Source organism: Dermacentor andersoni, chromosome 6, assembly GCF_023375885.2.
Source record: "Dermacentor andersoni chromosome 6, qqDerAnde1_hic_scaffold, whole genome shotgun sequence".
Lineage (NCBI taxonomy): Eukaryota > Metazoa > Arthropoda > Arachnida > Ixodida > Ixodidae > Dermacentor > Dermacentor andersoni.
The window spans coordinates 175,351,020-175,369,044 of NC_092819.1; the positions used below are offsets into that span (position 1 = coordinate 175,351,020).

At 47.6% G+C, this 18,025-nt stretch overlaps 1 protein-coding gene and 2 long non-coding RNA genes across 4 annotated transcripts in view; all 3 read right to left on the bottom strand.

Moving 5' to 3' along the window:
• Positions 1-18,025, bottom strand: part of LOC140219035 (uncharacterized) — a 457,444-nt gene that overhangs the window by 100,962 nt on the left and 338,457 nt on the right. The window lies entirely within an intron of this gene.
• LOC126523950 (uncharacterized) overlaps positions 6,553-18,025 on the bottom strand; it is a 283,481-nt gene continuing 272,008 nt past the window's right edge. For both annotated transcript variants that reach the window (XM_050172362.2, XM_055066980.2), the window contains exon 6: positions 6,553-6,771. In XM_050172362.2, coding sequence (XP_050028319.2) covers positions 6,721-6,771 — 51 coding nt within the window. In that variant the 3' untranslated portion in view covers positions 6,553-6,720. The remainder of the gene's footprint in view (positions 6,772-18,025) is intronic.
• Positions 12,127-17,887, bottom strand: LOC126523953 (uncharacterized). The gene is made up of 5 exons (XR_007597818.3): positions 17,484-17,887; positions 16,699-16,789; positions 15,460-15,586; positions 13,018-13,130; positions 12,127-12,252 (listed from the first exon to the last, which is right to left on the bottom strand). It is a non-coding gene; the product is annotated as an uncharacterized lncRNA (long non-coding RNA).

Genomic DNA, 18,025 nt, shown 5'->3' on the forward strand with positions numbered 1-18,025 from the left:
TTTCTCACGTATTTCTGACAACCAACGTTCACTTTCACCTTTTAATTTTGCTTGCACCAGTATTTGAACCATAGACTTTTTCTCCCGCTATATTTCCCATTTACTAGTTACTTCATCCTGTGACAACTGCGCCTTCTTTCTTTGCCTGCCTGTGCTCTCGAGATGCTTTCTGCCGTTCGGCGATCGCTTCTCGTATCTCCTTGTTCCACCAGCTTTTTGGTTTCTTTTTTACTTTCCAACGAACATGTTGTTTCTCTTTCCGTATTTCTGTCGTTATTACACTTAGAAGCTCACCATATTCCCACTCTTTACTTGGCCATTTGCCAAGTTCTTCCGCAACTCTAGTGATTGTATTTGCTATTTGTTCAGCGTACAAATTTGGACTGACCATGTTGCTCTCCTTGCTCTCTTTTCCAACTACATATCCCATTTTCAATATGATGCGTTTATGGTCACTCCCTATGCTGTTAAACCCTTCCTCATCGATGACCATTTCTCTCAACTTATCATGAATTCCTTCTGTCATCAGACAGTAATCAATGGTTGATTGCCGGTTTGCCACTGCCCACGTGACCTGTCCTTCAAACTTAGGCCCTGTATTCACGATCACGAGGTTATGTTGCTCACAAAGGTCCAGCATTGACTTCCAGTTATTGTCGGTATAGCCACCTAAATCCTGTATGTGGGCATTCATGTCACCTAATAGAACAATTTCTGCACCACTCCCGAAACCCTTAATATCAGCGCTTATGCATTCCACTAACTCTTTGATCTTCTCTGTGCAATTTTTTCCGGTCCACAAATACGTAACACCCAGCCAAGTTTCTTTCCCACTCATTGTACTTGATAACCAAAGATGCTCTTGCCATAGTGAATTTATCTTTTCCATTTGGCTCCCTGATGGATGAGCGTTCCGACTCCCCCTCCCTTTCTTTCCGACTTAGTTCTGTTGCACCCTTCCCAAACATAATTCTCACCATGCGCAGAGAGCAGGGCCATCTGGTGGCAAAACCAAATACCAAAATGCCACGTGACTTACCTGAACTCTGATTGGCGGACGCACCAGGCGCTGCGTTTCACAAGGGTCTCAAGGGTCTACTGCTATGAAATTGCATGACGACCATTTTTCTTTAGCATACATTTGTTCCGTGTTCATCCGCAGGGCATAGTGTTTTGCCAGTGTGGCTGTACAGCTCTCACAACGATCTACGGCTCAGATTGCATGGCGACGCAAGTTTTAGTACTTTCACATACAGAGTACAAAATGTTCCATTCCCACGAATCTCCAAGTGTGTTGTATACATGCTCAGTTACATTAAGAACTAATGCATCGGCACGGCAGTTGAATTCATAAACTGTTTCCGTTCCCACGGTTCCCCTGAAGTGTGTGCTGCTCAACGAAACTAATGGACAATGTAATGGACAATGTACCCCGCGACTATCAGAATTTAATATGAAACCGCCGCAAAAAAACAAAAAACAAGAAAGCAACACACTCGCATCAGCACGGCAATCGAATTCATAAACTGTTTCCGTTCCCGCGAATCTCTTGAAGTGTGCGGTATGCTGACCTTGCTCAACGACACTAATGAATGATGTAATGCTTTGCCACTAAAGTCATCTGAGAAGACACCTCACTTCCAAACGTATCCTCCTGCAACTATAAAAATTTAATATGCTACTGTCGCAACAACATAGCAACAAATTCACCTTGAACACGGCTTCTTCGCCTTGCCGGCCACGCATTCTGTCGATTGTGTTGCCAGCTGGGCTAGGGACGAACGGAGCTAACAACTTTCTTCCCCGTAGTACCTAGGTGAAGAGAAATCTCAAGGACCGAAAGTCCCCACATTTCTCTCTCGCGACCACTGCTCCTCGCGCATGCGCAGAAAGAGCGAAGAAATCCAATTATGATGTGCTCGCGATAATAGTGGGCAAGCGGTCAAAATGACGCGCGCGTCCCACAATCCGCGCGTCAATCGCGCCTGAAATCGCGCCATGCGGTTCCGCCTTAACACTTGAGCGAAATTACTCGTTGAGTGACATTACTCCTACGAGAGATCGGAACGCTTAATGGAATTAACATAATTACACTAATCAAATTTGTAATTAATTACCTTAAGGCACATATTTCACTTGTCGAATTGTAGCTAGTGAGTTTGCTAGGTTACATCCACTAGGAACGAATTCGGAGGATGACACCAGTTTCGAAATATGCACTGTTATTCCACTTTTTATTAAAAAGGTATTTTATGCGTTGAAACACAAAAGTAACTGAAATGGCAGTTCATTTCGTCGGACACTTGAAAAATTTGTTTCTTGAAACTGGTGTAGTCCTGAGAATTCATTCCAAGTGGATGTACCTAGCAAACTCACTAGCTACAATTCGACAAATGAAATATGTGCCGTCAGTCAGTCAGTCAGTAAAGAACTTCACTGAGGTCCTGAGGAGTTTTAAGCCATTGGAGATCCCACGCGGGGAGCTAGCTCCTCGGGCCGAAACCGTAGGCGACCCCCAAGTCGAGACGGGAACGTGGTGACGCTTCGCCAGTTCTTGCGCCCTCATGACGGCCTTGAGCTGGAGTTTGAGGTCCGGGCTTTTGAGGGCTTCTTCCCATTCGAGCTCACTGGAGAGAGGGCCCTTTGGTAAAGCGGTACATTGCCATAGAATGTGCCAGAGTGAGCAATAGATTTCTTGGCAGTCTGGGCAATTTGCCGGGATGTGTGAGTTATAGTGACTCAGTAGGCCTCGTGACGGATACGAGTACGTTTGTAGCATTCGAAACGCGGCCGCCTGCGCGGGAGCGGGTATTTTATTCTGCCTTTTCGATAGTGTGAGGTGATTTCCTGATAGTGAGTAGCGGGTCATTAAACTGAATGTCCAGCCCCTCGGAGGCCGTGGGACCATTGCGGCGGACAAGTTCCCGTGCACGGTCGTGGGCCGTTTCATTGAGGTTTGGTTTTCGCGGGTGAAAGTCTTTCCCCATTTGAGCGGGGAACCAGGAGAGGCGTCGTTTGCTCTCCTTTGAGCTCGCTAGTAGTATATGTGCTACTTCTTTACATACGGTGCCACTTTCGTAGGCCCTAATTGCGGCCCACGGGTCCGTGAGGACATAGGTAAATGTGGGGTCTGGCATGGCGATGGCTACGGCTATGTGTTCTGCTTTAGGGCTGGTGGTCGTTTTAACCGGTGCGGATGATCCTAAGGTTCCGTTGCCGTCCACGACTGCTATCGCGAAAGTGGATGTGTTGCCGTACTGGGCCGCGTCCACAAATGCGGTGGCTTCACGATCCGTGTCGGTGTGGTTGAGAACCGCGCGGGCCCGCTTGTCCACGTTTTGTTGTGGGTGGACGTTTCTGAGAAACGGTGAGACTTTGTAGTTGTCTCTAATTTCGCTCGGTAGGGTAACCGCGTGCTCGAGATAGGGAGATGGGGAGACATTAGCTTTGTTTAGGATTAGTCTACCGGCTTTCGACGAGGATAGGGGGAGTATTTGCGCCATAGTCTGAGCCTCGATCACTTCGTCCATGTTGTTGTTCACGCCTAGCTGGTCAACCTTTGCTGTACTTGCTCTTTGTGGAATGCCCAAGACCTGCTTGATGCTCTTGCGCATGAGTGTGTTTAGTTTCGTCTTTTCTATTTTGGTCCAGTTGTGGGCAGAGGCGACGTAATTAATGTGGCTCATAGGGAACGCGTGGTATACGCGCAAAAGGTTATCTTCGCAGAGACCCCTCCTGCGCTCCGAGACTCTGTGGATGAGTCTGATCATGTTATTGGTTTTGGCGGTTAAGTGTTTGATCGTGTGTCCGTGGCATCCGGTGGCTTCGATGAGGAGCCCAAGAATGCATATGTGGTCGACTTGCGGAATCTGTTGTCCGTCTCTTGTGTGTTATTATTATCATCATCATCAGCGTGGTTACACCCACTGCAGGGCAAAGGCCTCTCCCATACTTCTCCAACAACCCCGGTCATCTACTAATTGTGGCCACGTCGTCCCTGCATACTTCTTAATCTCATTCGTCCACCTAACTTTCTGTCGCTCCCTGCTACGCTTCCCTTCTCTTGGAATCCAGTCCGTAACCCTTAATGACCATCGGTTGTCTTCCCTCCTCATTACATGTCCTGCCCATGCCCATTTCTGTTTCTTGATTGCAACTAAGATGTCATTGACCCGCGTTTTTTCCCTCACCCAATCTTCTCTTTTCTTATCCCTTAACGTTACGCCCATCATTCTTCTTTCCATAGCTCGTTGCGTCGTCCTCAATTTAAGCAGAACCTTTTTCGTAAGCCTCCAGGTTTCTGCCCCGTGCGTGAGTACTGGTAAGACGCAGCTGCTATACGCTTTTCTCTTGACGGATAGTGGCAACCTGCTGTTTATGATTTGAGAATGCCTGCCAAACGCACCCCAGCCCATTCTTATTCTTCTGGTTATGTCGGTGTCATGATCCGGGTCCGTGGTCACTACCTGCCCTAAGTAGATGTATTCCCTTACCACTTCCAGTGCCTCGCTACCTATCGTAAACTGCTGTTCTCTTCCGAGACTTTTAAACATTACTTTAGTTTTCTGCAGATTAATTTTCAGACCCACGTTTCTGCTTTGCCTCTCCAGGCATTGTTGCATCTGGGTCGCAAGCCCCAAGGGTACGTTGGCCTGGCGGCCTGGAGCACAACTGGAAGCATCCTAAGGTCCTGGCAAAGCATGAGTCGACTGCTAACAGAACAACTTGTTTATTCTAGAATCGCAAAAGAGCGGCCGGTCAGGTCGACCGAAGTGGAGAGACGGGAGAGCACGTTACTCGACGGAAGAAATCGGAGCCTCCTCGGCGTCCGGGGGCAGCTGGTTTTATACTCTCGGAGTCGAGGGCAAGAAGGAACGGCTTGGGATGAGGCCACGTGACGGCGGTGCTCGGGCACGTTGAGACTAGTAGGTGACGCATCCGCCGGGCCGGCGCCGGTCAGACCTCCTCGCTTCACAGTTGGGGGAGCTCCTCTCCCCGGCTGCCGCGCTTTGACAAGCGTGGGCACCAACATGCACACACACACGCACGCGCACACGAAGACACGTGGCATTGAAATATGCCTGGACGCGCTTGGCGGGGAGGCGTTGCGGCAGCGCTGAACGGGCCAAAATGTCCGCCGCTTTGAACGAAGCCCCGGCGTCCGTTGCATCCGCGCCGGCTATACCGCGCGTCGTAGGCGAAACGTAACAGCATGCATAGGTGAATGCGATAGGTGAAGCAGGAAACCCGGCGTCGACCGTCTTTAAACGAAAAATAATTCCGAACCACGCATACCCAACGACGCAGGACCATGGTGTAGCGCAATGACTTTACTGAACTAACTGAACTTACTTTCCGAAATTGTTTCCGAAAAGTGGTGCCCCTCTGGCGAGTTTTCTTCGGCGCAAGAACACTTGCTCTGTGTCTCGAAGCCTAAAACGCCTGGTATTCTCGAACATCACCCAGAGCTCCTGAAATGTGAATTGTAGGAGAACTATCGTGACTGTGAGCGCAGTGCACCGCGCCGTGTGCGTGTTGACAGACGATATAAATGACCGCTTTTGAAGATTCCTCAATGCAGCATGAAACCTCGCATATTTATGCTCTCTCTCAACATAATTTAATAATTTTATTTCGGGTTTTACAGGGAAAAGCAATTATTTTAAATATGACAGGTGCATAATAAGAATTACAAGACTCAGCAGCAGCCGACGCACGCTTTGCGACAGCCCTCGGACCACAGCGCCACTCCCTTTGCCGCGGAGAAGCAGTGAACTACGCCGGTGGGCACGCCTACGCATCTGGCGGCCGCCCATAGGGTAGGCGACGACGCAAGTGCCGACTTATTGGCGGCCCTCTTTGAAACGTGGCGGTGCCACATTGCCGCCTGCCCTGCTTGATGTTTGCAGCCAATGAGCATGTTTTTCTCTCTCGCATTTTATTGCGATGGCAATTATAGGGCACTCCAGGCGCATTTCTGCCATCGGCGTCGACGTTCCGCATTAAGTCCAAGGGCGATAAAATGGCCGCCGCACGTGCGAGTGAAAGAGGGCGAGGCGGCGCTGAATTTCGCGCGTGCGAGCGATTCTACTGCGGGGCTGAGGCGATCGAGGTTGTTCTCCGGCGGCTTAGCCTCATTTCTCCCGGGCGTATATTTTAGTGCGAGCAAAATAAATTAACGTGTTGTTAGTCAGCACTCGTCCTGTCTGGTCTTTCTTGTCCCATGTTTTTCTGGCGCTTTTTTTTTTTTAGCCATGGATCAATACCAGCAAGCTCAGTTTCAGGCAGTTTCAAGTACGAATGCCATGTTTCAGCGCTGTAGAGATTCAGCAGAATATAGCACTGTGTCGCATGTGCTTCTCGAACACCTACGCTAGATGTGTCAACACAAAAAGCACATTAAACTCAGTTGCGCAACAGTGCTGTGCACAGAAATGCGCGTGCACGCAGCGCCGCTGTCCGATATTTGTGGAGGAGGCTTGCGGCGCAGTCTTCTTACGATAGCCAGAAAAGAGATGGGCGCGTCGAAACTAGAACGCCTGGATCCATACTCACTGGATGACTTTAGCCATACTATGCCTTGATGCAGATAATTTCTCTATTACGCGGCAGTTTCAGCATGCGCTTTGCAACATGACCGAGCACTCCGCCGCGTTTTATTGCGCGCACACTCTGTGAAATCCTCACAGCTGCGCGGCTGCCATTTTTTTTTCAGTCTCGTCAGTCTTCGTGCTCCGGACCGACGAGGCTCTTGTAGTCCTTGTGGCAATCCTGCACAGACATTTTGCATTGCAAGAAGGCAAGCATATTAGACATTAGATTTTAGCAAGGAGTCTAACTAATAAAAACAAAATGAGACATACACTCAATCTTAGCAATTGCTACAAAGGAGCACATACTGGTTCCTCGATAGAAAACCCTCGCAGTTGAAGAAAAGATCGTCCTGTTCCGGGACTCCAGCCCGGAACCACCGCATTTTTAGGGCTGCTACCATCTGGGCTAACCAGGTGGGTAGCAGATGGCAGGGCCAAGTCCAACTTATCAACTCGAAGCAAAGGCAAGAGTTTGACGTAATCGTTCTGCGGAAACCCGAAAGGTGGAGAGAAGTAATTAATAAATGGAAAATGAGACATCCACCCAATCGTAGCAATTGCTAAGAAGGTTTCTCGAAAGAGGAACCCGTGTCGGCAGTGGTGCCGTTTCGTATCGGCTTCCTGTGTAGGACTTAGCTACGATTGGGGGGATGTCTTTACTTTCGCTTTTTAATTACTTCTTTCCACTTTGCGGGCTTCCGCACAACTATCACGCCAGTGTAATTAACCATTGCGGCCAGTTTGAATAGCAGTAGCAGAAAACAGTGCTGTTTACGAGACACGCAACTGGATCAGTGGCGCAAGGGCCAATCACAGGCTTGGGTGAATACATTTAGAAGATTACGCTATGCTTTCAGGAACGCACGGTAACTGCGTAAGCTCGCCACCAAAACCTTGAGCATGTGTACGTTAGCATTCTCAGTTCCGAAAGTGGAATCCGAGGCTACGATTAAAGCTCGCACGTGATATGAAGAAGACCGTCATTTATATAGTGCTTTAGCGCGGAAACGTTTTTCACACGGACGCAGGAAGAACACACAGAAGCGCTAACTTTCAAAAGAATATTTATTAGAATCCGTATCACTATTTACATGCCATGCAGCAACTCAGGCACGCGCAGACATACATCGAGATACGACATTCTTTTCCTTGCTAAACATAATGGGCGCGTTAAGTTAGCGCGCTCCGAACTCCAAAGGAGCACGTTGGAGTGCGCTCGAGTGCGACGCCTTCGGAGCTTAACTTAACGGTCATTTTCGCCGACTGTTTTCGGGTGCGCGAACGCGCCGTCTGGCGAATGTTATGTTGCTTCCGCATCCGCTATCGCACTTCGCGCGCTTGTCGAAAATGGCCCCGCCGACCGTACTCCTGCAGTTCTTGTTAGACGATGAAGCAGCGACGGAGGCAGCGGCAGCGGCTTACGTATGCGATGCAAGCTCAACGTTCGCGCCCAGCTCAAAGCGCGCCTGAGAGCAGCGCCCGGCTGCGCGGCGGCGGGAGAGTGGTCAAGGAGAACGGACTGGCATCAGTGGAGGAAACACGTCATCTTTCCGGAAGCCGTAGCAGGCGCGCGCTCTCGTGCACCGTTTCCAGGAGCGTAGAGGCAAAGCCACCTAGAAAAAAATTTGGAAAAACGGTGAGCCACCGCACAGGCTGCAGTGGGCCAGCCGTCACCGCCTTTCTTTACATTGTTGCAGCAATGTGTATCGTTTCGACACCGCCTGGTTTGCCCGACGTTGTGTCCACCACACGAGAGTGGGGTCTCGTGTACGACGCCTTCTTCACATGCTATGAACCATGTTCTATGGCTCTATTCATAGCTTACCCTCTTTTTAGAAAGTGGGTTGCTGCTTTGGCATAGCTTTCCCACATTATTCGAGGCCATGAAATCTACCTAACGTTTGCCTTACCTAACCTTGTTTTTACAGCGGAGCGGTATAAGGCTAGGGTACTACAGAATTTTCGTGTCCACACACAAAAACATTCATCAATAATGGCTCAAACCCCCGCAAGCACTCGTACCAGGCCTGAATAAAGTCCTGTAACTGTTAACGTGAGGAGAACCAGCAGCCAACTTTTTTTTCTGGAAATACAGTTTCTGAATTGCTTTTGCACCCATATTATCAATATTTTTCCCCTTTAATGAATGAGTGAATGCGGCCCCAGATATTTTACAGCTTTGATGCTATTTAGACAGGAACGGAAAAGCTGAGCACTGAGCTTGAACAACACCTTCATCAATCTTCGTGTCTTGAGTGGCACCAAAACTGTTCTTGTGTTTGCGTGTATCTAAAGCAACCTATAAATGTGTTTTTCCGATATTATAGAAATAGGGAGTGAACATGAAGAAGTCCTAAGGAAGTAGCAAAAAGTGAAATAGATATTATATAGTATGGTGACGCAGGCATACTACAGGGCACAGTAGCAGTAGGTAAAGTTTAGCAATCGTAGGTTAGTAAGAGCGAGAATTGCCCTCAACCTGAAGAGAACAAGAACTGAACTAATCGCAAAAGATTGGATAACGTGGATCTAGTAAGGTAACAACAAGAATTTAAGATTGCCCTTGAGTAGCAATAGTGCTACGGAATAGTATTACCAGTACAACAGGTGACGCCCATGGACTACATGACGGTTCTATGATGTTCTTGGCAAGCATTTTGCGAACTTCTGCGTGAATAACTTGACGCTCAGCCGGTGACACTCGATACGGGCGGCGATTAATAGGAGGGGCATCGCCGGCATTAATGCGGTGTTTACCAGTTGTAGTTTGGGCCAAAGGACGATCGTTAAAGTCAAAAATATCGTTGTAGGAAAACAGAACGCGGTAGAGCTCACGAGCGTGCTCGGACGGCATGTCGGGCGCAATAATTTTCTGTAAGTCGGCGATGGTACAAGTTGTCGACTGAGATGGTAGAGGAGGATCGGCTGAATTGCCGTCTACCTCAATAGATGCTATTGAGTGATCCTCGAATGAGCAAAGCTCTGCCAGAGACATCCCGTGTGGCAGCACTTGTGTCGTCAAGCCAAAATTGACCACTGGCAGGCAGACGCAATTAGCCGTAATAGATAAAACGGTATGAGGTACCGTGATCCCGTGTGTAAGGATGACGTCTTGTATAGGAGCCACCAGCACCGTCGGGCACTGGTGGGGATGACACTAGGTCAACGTAAGTCAGTGCCGTAGGTGGCAAGCGAACGAAGTCGACGGAACTGAGGCGACTGGGGTGTTGTTCAGCGGGATCCAGAACAGGCAGGTCAAGGCGGAGAGTACTGGCGGAACAATCAATGAGAGCAGAATGTGCGGAGAGGAAGTCTAAGCAGAGGATGATGTCGTGGGGACAGTGGGCGATGACTGAATAGCACAATTGTGGAGCGGTCGGCGAAGGAGACACGGGCGGCACACATACCAATTACGGGGGCTGTTCCGCCATCGGCGACACGGACAACATGCGTCGTGGCGGGCGTGATTATTTTTTTCAGGCGGGTACGAAAGTCCGCGCTCATTACCGACAAATGCGCCCCAGTGTCTATAAGAGCAGATACAGGAACACCGTCGACTTGCACATCAAGAAGGTTCAGATGAGTGGGCAACGTCAGTGGAGGATTTGGCGGCGTAGGGAGCAATGCAGCGTCACCTCGAGGCGCTGCGTCATCTAGTTTTCCGGCTGGGAGCAGCGTCCGAAGGGAGTCGGCGAAAAGGAACGACGGGGCTGGGAAGAGCGAGATTGTCGTCGTTGGGGCGAAGGTGAACGAGAATAGGGGCGGTTCGGCGCAGGAGAGTCAGTGGCGGCATTATCGGAGCGTGCGGCATAGGGACGAGAAGGGCCACCTGAGGGGCGAGAGTAGGCAGTATAAGCAGACCGGGTCGGGGAAGTCCAGGGACTTCGACAGTGCCGAGAAATGTGCCCGATGCGACGGCAGTGAAAACAAATGGGCTTGTCGTCAGCAGTGCGCCATTCAGCTGGGTTGCGGAAATGTGGTGGGTAAGAAGATGCGGGACGGGGCAGAATCGAAGAAGCCGGATGGGTATCAGGGCGATGGGCCGAGCAGATGGTGTGAAGGCCCATGTTTTAGAACTCCTGGCGGACAACTGCCTGGATCAGGGAAACCGTGACTGCAGGTGCGTTGGTGAGGCTGGAGTCGAAGGGTGCCGGATAGGCGGCCTCAATTTCACGCCGGACGATCTTGGTAATATCGCCAGTGTTGTTGAGACGAGGAGCGTCGGCAGAGGAAGATGTCGCTGGGGTGTTGGGCAAACGGGCAAACTGCTGATCGATACGTCGGCTTTTAGCGAGTTCCAGGCGGCGGCACTCTTTTATAACAGCATCCACCGTCGCGACGTTGTTGAATACGAGCAAGTTGAAGGCGTCATCGGCAGTGCCTTTGAGGATGTGGGCAACCTTGTCGGACTCAGTCATGTGTGCATCAACTTTGCGGCAGAGCCAAGACGTCCTGAATGTACGTGACATAGGGCTCTGTTGACGTCTGCACACGGCCGGAAAGCGCCTTCTGCGCGGCAAGTTTGTGACCGTAGGGGTTGCCGAACAAGTCTCGGAGCTTTTGCTTGAGCGAATCCCAACTGGTGAGCTCCTCTTCGTGCGTCCGAAACCAAACTCGAGCTGTGTCACCGAGGTCGTACGCGCCACCCCCACGTACGACCGCGTCCGCCGCCGCTTCTATTGGTCTGGTCTCGCTCGCTCCGTCCGACGCTATGCTGCTGCCTGTGATACCTGCCAGCATCGGAAAACACCTCAGGTGCTAAGAGCCGGTCATCTCCAGCCGATCACTGTCCCTGTGGAACCGTTCTTTCGTGTTGGATTAGACCCCCTCGGTCCCTTTCCCACGTCATCCTCTGGGAACAAATGGGTAGCCGTCGCAACTGATTACGCCACCCGATACGCTATCACGCGGGCTCTCCCTACCAGTTGCGCCACTGACGTCGCGGGCTTTCTCTTGCGTGACATTATCTTACTTCATGGCGCCCCGCGACAGCTGCTCACTGACCGTGGTCGTAACTTCCTCGCGAAAGTTATCGCCGACATTGTACGTTCCTGCTCCACTCAACACAAGCAGACTACCCCTATTGAAAAAATATGTATGAGAATTTTACGAGAACTTCTCTACGCTATTATTGCTCCGTACACTCAACGATGTCGTATGTCACATGTGTATGAGAGGACATCGTCACTGAACGAGATCGTTCTCGTATGGGTACATTAAACGAGATTATTCTCGCATAGCTATGCTTGACGAGATAGTTCTCGCACGTCTATGCTCAACGATATCGTTCTCGTTTGTGTATGCTACATGAAAATGTTCTCGTTCAGCTATGCAAAATGACACTATTCTTGTTTAGCTGCATTCTACAAGTGTTCTCATTTGTGTTGAATGAGTTCTTTTGTTCATGCAATATTTTTGGTGAAGTTCCACACAGTAACATCTACTGCCAACATTACAGCGAGTTAATTTCTATCACGTGAGTCGGCCGATGTGCCAGCTCGGAGACAAAGAGGACACTTTTTAGGGCACACAATTAACACAAACCATCTTTATTTTGCATCCCGAAGCATGGTGGCCAGGTGCTTGTTCAGGTCCTTCAGCCTCCTTGCCTCTGTATCCACAGTGCTCGGCGTTTTTGACACAAAGTGCTCGTATGCCTCTGCAAAAAAAAATGTAAACAAAGCAGCCGGTCCTGTTAGATTCTAACAAGCCATTGGAACTGACATGCACAATAGGTGGCTCCACTGCATAACTAAATGGGCTGGTTCTTGCATGATATTGTGTGTAAAGCGTGAAAATCTCACAGAGAAACAGGAAAAAGAGAACACGGAGGCTTATGAGTTTTCTACCTATGTAAATTGATATTTCAACATTAACCCCAGCAGTTGAAAGCAAGTGCTTGTCCTCGCATTGTCTTGTTCCTGTGTCTGTTAAACGTTCGTGTTTCGCAAACAATATACATGGCTGCAGAATTGCAATACAAGACCACAGAAATAGTCTAATACTTTTCCACAAGTATTTTACATTAAATGAACAAGTATAACAAGCTCATGCAAGTGAATACACAGATAGCACAGCTCTTTGCTACCACACTGCGGAATATGCAGACGGAAAACACTGCATGGATGCCAGTGAAGAATTGTTTATAGGAAAGAATAATGCACCTTTAATACTACTATAGAAACTAAATGATAGTTTTTGTGAAAGAGTTCTAGTTTAAGGCCTAAACACGCTCCACGGCAGTTTGCATTTAAGGAGTGTAAGCATCCTCTGAAAACATGTACATGAGGAACACTGCAGAAAGAGCACTTTAAAAAAAGAACACGAGTGTATTTACACCAAGGCCAACCCTTGTGTCTTAAATATTTATCAAAAGTCAAACTCAAAACTGATACTGAGGTGCAAGGTGTCCATATCATATTACCTTGTGAAAGCACCTTGGTGCCTGGATGTTGTGGGACCAACTCGGACGTGGAGATCAGCACTGATCAGCAACACTGCAGTCTGCTTACAGCTTTTCTGCAGGCCCAGCCACACCTGCATTAAAACAAGTGAGCTTGGTGTCACAAGATTACTGTATTTACCCGCATAATGATCGCACTTTTTTGTAAAAAAATGGTCGCAAATTCAGATGTGTGATCATTACGCCGGTTAAATTTCCTGCAAAAAGATTATTTTTTTATCCCGCATTTGCTGCGGGATGGCAACAGGTCAACAAATAGGTGGCTGCCACTGAGTGTAGTGCGGGACACCAAAACAAAAATGGCGTCCGGCGCAGCAAGCTGAACACACCAAATACGCCGAACGCGATTTTCTTTTCTCGCGAGTACATTACATGAATTGAAACAGTTTCTTCCGTATCCGGAGCGAATAATATCATTAATATCAGTAAGTTTGTGGCAATAACGTAGCCATGTCCACTATCAGGGGGCAGAAACAGATGGGCGCGCTTAGCTGCCAGTGACATAGAAAGACACGGCGGCATCTGTCTTCACTACTATCCTAATACAGCACGTTTCCGCTAAGGGTGGGCGAATACCTTAGCTGTGTTACAAGTGCTACAAGATTTGTGGCATGCCCACGAGTGCAGATGAGAAGAATCGAAAGGTGCCTTTTTTGTTGTTCTTGACCACAACCATTACAAAGCCTACACATAATAAAGGCAATTTTGGTTGTAACTTTTTTGTCATGGAAGTGCGGAAAGTGATGAAAGGAATGAAATCGGACATATACTTAAGAATGTTTGGTGAGTCCAGACTGCTTGGTTTGTCTTGAAGAGTTGTTCGCGTAGCATCCGACAGATGGTAGGCGCGATCATTAATAGCTAGACTTGGCACATGACAGATCGCTGCTGCAAGTTCGGAGTGTGATCAACACAGGAAATAAAAAAAATCGAATTTGGACGACAAAATTCAGGGCTGCGATCATTACGTCAGTGCGATCGTTATGTGAGTAAATACGGTAAATATAAAAAGTGACACTGTGAACAAAGCAATACTTATTAGGTATAAATAAGAATGAAATGCTGATATTCGCCCATAGAAAGCTTTAAGTAACAAAGCCTGCAAGATAAGAAAAATGCAATGTATGGGCCATCTGTACAAGAACATTAATCGAAGGTCCCTTCATTTTTTTAGTCCCTTCTCCTCCTCATGCATAGATGGCAGTCGGGTTAAGTAAACTGGGCCAGATTACCACATAGTGTAAGCAAAGGTGGTCACTTTGTGGGCCAATTATGATACCATAGCACGACACGCATCCCTAGTCGTTTTAATGTGTTCTGTAATGCTAGCCATCTTGTAGGCCCTACAGTGTCAAAGCATCCATAACCCTAACAACGTTACCCAGTAGGGATAACCAATAAGTGTCCACAGCAGCACAACTCAGCATATCAATCAGGAGGCTTTCGTTACACATTTACAACTCTCCTCCTATGGCTTCATCCCAATTTTTGTCAATACAAGCTTGAAGCATCTGCACAAGCTGAATGCACCAGGGCACCATAAGATATACCACATCTTTCTACCCAATTCCATGTTTAATATAAGACTGGCAAGTTCACTATCATGTGTAGAACAAACCAAATTGTTCTGGAATCAAGTAATCTTCCACTACCTGTGAAAAAAAAAGCATGCAAGAAAGAGTACGTAGAGCACAGGGGTGTTGATGGATATTAAATACCACTGTCGTGCAGTAGACACTACGTCGGCAAAACAGGCCAATGTATAAATGACTGGATTTGCAACCATGTTAACTGAATGCTCAGGTCATTTCGTGGTCACTTAGTAGTGCAAAGCTCACTTGCATTATTTTGTTTGAAAACTGTGCAACTGTGGCAATGTATAAGGACCATAGTGCTGGCGAAATTCGTTAAGATTTCCTTATATGTGTGACAGGGAATCTGCAAGTTGGCTCCACCTCCAGTGGACTATCAGATAGCAAGACTGCTTATTTATCATTGTAAAACAATCGTCATAGTAGCCATGCCATGTGTCCTTTTCGCAGTTGTGTGAGCAACATGCATTTTCGATTTATCTGTTCTTGCCCTTTCACCTCTCGCTTTATAGTGCTGTGCAAGCAGTAAAACTGGATGGTTGTTAGACTTATGTCCTGTCACTTCCTCACCTTTCTTATGAATTGTGCATTAAATAAGGCTTTTTTGGTGAAAGAGTGCTACTTTAAGGCATAAACAAGTTCCATGGCGGTTTGCATTTAAGCATCTTTTGAAAACATGTACATGAGGAACACTGCAAGAAGAACGCTTTAAAAAAAGAACACGAGTGTATTTATCACCAAGGCCAACCCTTGTGTCTTAGCATATTTCTCAAAACTGATACTGAGGTGCAAGGTGTCTATATCATATTACCTTGTCAATGAAGCAAAGCACAGTGGTGCCTGGACGTTGTGAGGCCAACTCAGACGTAGAGATCAGCACCAGCACTGATCAGCAACACAGTAGTCTGCTTACACTCTTTCTGCAGGCCCAGCCACATCTGCATTAAAACAAGTGAGCTTATTCTCACAAGAGTATAATATAAAAAGTGACACTATCAACAAAGTAATTCTTATTAGGTATAAATAGGAATGAAATGCTGGTATTCGCCCATAGAAAGCTTTGAGTTAACAAAGCCTGCAAGATAAGAAAAGTGCAATGTATAAGCCATCTCTGCAAAAACATTAATCGAAGGTCCCTTTTTTTCGCTTCTGTCCTCCTCGTGCATAGATGGCAGACAGGTTAAGTAAACTGGACCAGACTGCCACGTAGAGTAAGCAAAGGTGGTCACTTCGAGGAGCAGCCTATAGGCTGCTTTTTGAAAGAGTATTAGAAAATGCGAATAATGCATGTATGCATTTTTCACAAGAGGCCTTGTTTCTCTGAGAATGCCACAGCCACTCACATATTTCAAATTGACCATATTAAAATGCATGCAAAGTACAGCATGGCTTTGAGGGTACCCCAGACTACTGAAATTCGCATCAGCCAAGTTCAGCAGACAACACCATAATTAAGCCTCTAGAAGTTGTGCATTTTACTGCAAGTTAACAGAATAATGAGGAAGAGAAGGTGAGGGAGATGGTGCCACTATAGCATAGTTCAAGCTCTATCCCACATAGTGTGCAGAAGGGCAAAGAATGCCCAGCTTTTGGTCATACTCGCACCTGTGACCACTGCACCATGTTGACTGACATGCGTAACAAGCAGTTTGTGATACCACGTTATTACATCCTGCAACTGACGTGACATCAGAGATCAGCTTCAAGCTTGACGCTATGCTATACTATGGTCAGATAATGAACCGGCTACATTAAAATCTAAAGCAAAAGTGTTGAACATTGTTTGCCAAACCTGCCAGCCTGTGCACTTCATATTTTGCAAAAATTCTAGACAGAAATCCTGTGTTGGAAAGACAGCACGCACTTTCCTAAAGCTTTCTCTAAGCGCCCACATTTTTCTATGCATACATTATTAACCATTATTTACCTTGACACGCTGTACACAAACAGCACACTTGGAAAAGCAGAAACTAATCGGGAAAGTTGGCAGGTACCAAATACACGAACAGAACCTAGAACACATAAATGGCTGTGGCCGTTTTGTACGTACCTTGTCAAAGCAGGCAGATCAGATGCTTTGTCGTGCTGTTCAGGCTGCATAGTGCCGCAGTCTCCTTTGTGGTGCAGAGATGCCTCCGTCTCTGGAAATTGTGACATCCCTAAACAACGAATGTTGAGCTTATTTTAATCACTGCTGAATCTGCAGACTTGTGATTTAACAACACCGCGTCAAATTGTGGAAAGCTCTCGTACAGCCAGCTACAAGAAGCTGCATCCGCTTAGACAAATTAAATATTTCATTCTTACATCACAGGTAGTTATTCAACGTGTCAAAGGCACGAAAGCAAAGAGAACACTAAACACAAGAAATACAGGTTGCCTTGGCGACAATCTATAAGCATCAAAGTTTGCATACAAGCTAAAATCTTCTCACGAGTCAGATCATTTGGATGCCATCGCGCGTTGACGTTAGATGTGAAAACATTTGCACAACACATCAACGTACTTCTAGAATTGTCTATACGATTTCTTGCTGAGAAATTACGTACAGAAGCAGTGACATTCCCTGCTTGAATTTTTGTGTCCGTTCAGACCAAGCGATGCCCCGGCGCTAGCATACTTCATAACAAAAAGAAAATAAACAATAGATGAAGCTCTTAACAACATCAATCTCGGGGTAATTTTCGTGAAACGTTTCGCTAAATGTGCACTACGATATCGAACGAACATTAGGGAATCACTGTTACTGTTTTTGTAGCTGTACTAATCATCTTCTGCTGCGCATGACAAGGTACACTACATGAACCATAAGAATGCGCTAGGCGCCGGACTTACCTTCTGAGGTGAGCGCTCCTTCGTGTCCGTTCACGCCGCATCGACTGCACCAACAGTCCGTCCAGCGTAGTGTTGAATTGCGGTGAACTACAGCACGCGATAGCACAACTATCAACACATTCTTCCGTGCACTGTGAGCCGATGCGGGAGCGGCGAGAGTACAACCACAGAGAAAGAAAATGGTACAACAGCTTCTCATGAGCCGGGCACAAAGAAAGCGCGTGTGGACCGCACCACGATAATCAACAACGGCGCACCGCAAGAAACATACAGCGAGGTAATAGCATTGCACAGGACCCAGGGCTTAGTGATCGTTAATTCACACAAAAAAGGAGCACATGTTCTCTAAGCACCGCGTAAATATGATCAAACGATCAGTACCACATCGACCGACCGGGCCGCCGCAATAACGTTTAGAGATCCTCTTTAAGTGCCCCAACTGCTAGCCTATGCGCACCATTTAGCCCGCTGCCGTTCCCGCCACCGCAGCGCTGCCATCGACCTCCGCGCCAAGCGCAAGGTCGATTCAAATCGCAATTAAT